The sequence below is a fragment of the Helobdella robusta genome (genome assembly GCF_000326865.2).
Source record: "Helobdella robusta unplaced genomic scaffold HELROscaffold_3, whole genome shotgun sequence".
NCBI classification, from domain to species: Eukaryota; Metazoa; Annelida; class Clitellata; order Rhynchobdellida; family Glossiphoniidae; genus Helobdella; species Helobdella robusta.
In genome coordinates this window covers 811,339-813,371 of record NW_008704501.1, presented here as the reverse complement: position 1 = coordinate 813,371, position 2,033 = coordinate 811,339, and the positions used below count along the sequence as shown (strand labels likewise).

Here is a 2,033-nt window from a genome sequence, read left to right as displayed (position 1 = left end):
TGCTGGATGTCTATGAATGAATGTGGATTTGAACAATGCAACGAAGGGTGTGCTGGCTGGTCTGTTGTCTCGTGAAACATTTGTTGTTGTTGTTGTTGGTGGTGGTGGTGTTGTTGCCGATAATATTGTTGATGATGGTCCGTAGAATAAAAGTAACTATGAGAAAGTTGCTGATGTTGTTGCTGATCAACTTGGTACGTGTGTTGCCCTATGTTAGATTGTTGTTGTTTTTGGTATTGTTGTTGTTGGTATTGTTGTTGTGGGTGAAAGTCATCTTTCAAGTCGTAACATTGTAAGGTGAGTAACAAGTTGTGATCTGTTGGTGTTTGTTGCTGGGATGAGACATGATGTTGTTGTTGCTGTTGATGATGTGCAAGATGGTGTTCGTGATGTTGAAGGTAGTTTTTTGATTGATAACCAGAATGCTGATGATGAACTGGCGAATAATGTTGCATGTTGAGCTGTTGCAGGCTTCGTAGATTGTGTTGTTCTTTCGGTAGCAACATTTCATCTATAGTTGGCTGTTGTTGGTAGTGTGGCAGTGATTGTGGTTCAAGATGAGGTTGGAAATAATTCAGCGTTTGTTCTGATTGTTGTGGCTTTAAAAAAACGTGTGGCTGTTTTAGTTGTTGTCCTAATTGTACTAAATCGTCAATTTCTTTTTGAAACACTGGTTGCAAAAGTTCGTGTTGATTCGTTTGATTCGGTTGATTCGTTGATTCGCTGATTGAAATTTGTTGGGATTGTTGTTGCACTTGGTCAAGCTGTTGAGTTTGGATTTGATGATGACCGTAACTGTTGTAGTGCTGTTGCTGATGCATACGTTGGAGATCAAAATTGCAGTCGTCACTTTGTTGCAAATAATCTTCCAATTGTTGTTGTTGTTGTTCTGGTTGGAATTGTTGTTGTTGTTGGCAATCATGTTGATAGCCTGTAGTTACAATTTGGTTGCCATCGTCATCGAACGATATGAACCTGCCAGTCACGGGATCTTCAATGTTCCTACATGTTTGTTAGGTGCAGAAGAGAATTTATTGAAATTTCAATTCAATAGATCTGCCGTAAATATTATATTTGAAAAAAAATTAGTAATTAAGAAATCGTATTTTAAAAACAAGTTTAATGAAGCTGAAAAATTTTTCATTATTCCATTCATTGGCCACCTGGCGACTGTCAAATAAACTTGTAGGTCATCAACCTTGATGATGTTCATGACGTCATTACACGTCATATCGGTGACCTCGATGTCGTTGACCTTCAAGATGATGTCGTCAGTTTTGAGGCCTGCGCTGTCTGAGGTGCTCAACGGCTGAATCTGAGATCAGAAGTGTGTAAATATATAAGTACAAGCGTGTTTGTAGACGTGTGTGTTATGTGAACGTGTGTGCGTGTGGCGTGTGTGTGTCTGGTCGTGTCGATGCGGACGTGTTTGTGTGAATGTGGGAATTCCCGTGCATGTGTGTATATGTGTTTTTATATCAGTGTAGAATATCAGAATGAGGATAGTGATGACTCCAGTGATCACGATGGTGATATTCCAAAACACTCACTTTATAAACGTAACTGATCAAACGAGGCGATGACAGGGAAGCTGAGAAAAATGTCAGCAACTTTGACGATCCTGCTGCTGCTTCCGGTGATAATAAAGATGACGAAAAAAATGTTGAGGAAGAAAAAGAGGAAGAAGAAGAAGAAGATAACTCTTTGAGACGAAACCCCCAAGGAGTATCTGAGTCCTGTCTCCGAAGATGAATGCACACCTCACTGAACATGTTCTGCATGTCGTGGGCATCTAACAAGTCTTGTCTCCTTTCCATGCTTCAAACTCTTTCTCAATCTCAACACGTGTTCGTGCTTTTGAAAATATTTTACTTTTAGCCAGAAATAAAAAGTTTCATTCAAAAACGTTGGTGTCCGTGGTGGTGATGTTCGAAAAGTATGTTGGGAGGAATAAATCAGCTTTTCCTTTTGGTTAGCGCGAAGCTGTGCATCTCAGTCTGAGTAATTTGATCTATGGAGAATATATCACAAGA

The 2,033-nt window shown here is 39.6% G+C and overlaps 1 protein-coding gene across 1 annotated transcript in view; it reads right to left on the bottom strand.

Moving 5' to 3' along the window:
- HELRODRAFT_161019 (hypothetical protein) overlaps positions 1 to 1,817 on the bottom strand; it is a gene marked incomplete at both ends in the record, with an annotated part of 5,786 nt that extends 3,969 nt beyond the window's left edge. Inside the window, 3 exons of the mRNA XM_009021003.1 lie at positions 199 to 1,002; positions 1,164 to 1,315; positions 1,551 to 1,817. Of these exons, the coding sequence (XP_009019251.1) occupies positions 199 to 1,002; positions 1,164 to 1,315; positions 1,551 to 1,817 (1,223 nt within the window). The remainder of the gene's footprint in view (positions 1 to 198; positions 1,003 to 1,163; positions 1,316 to 1,550) is intronic.
- Positions 1,818 to 2,033: the final 216 nt, after the last annotated feature.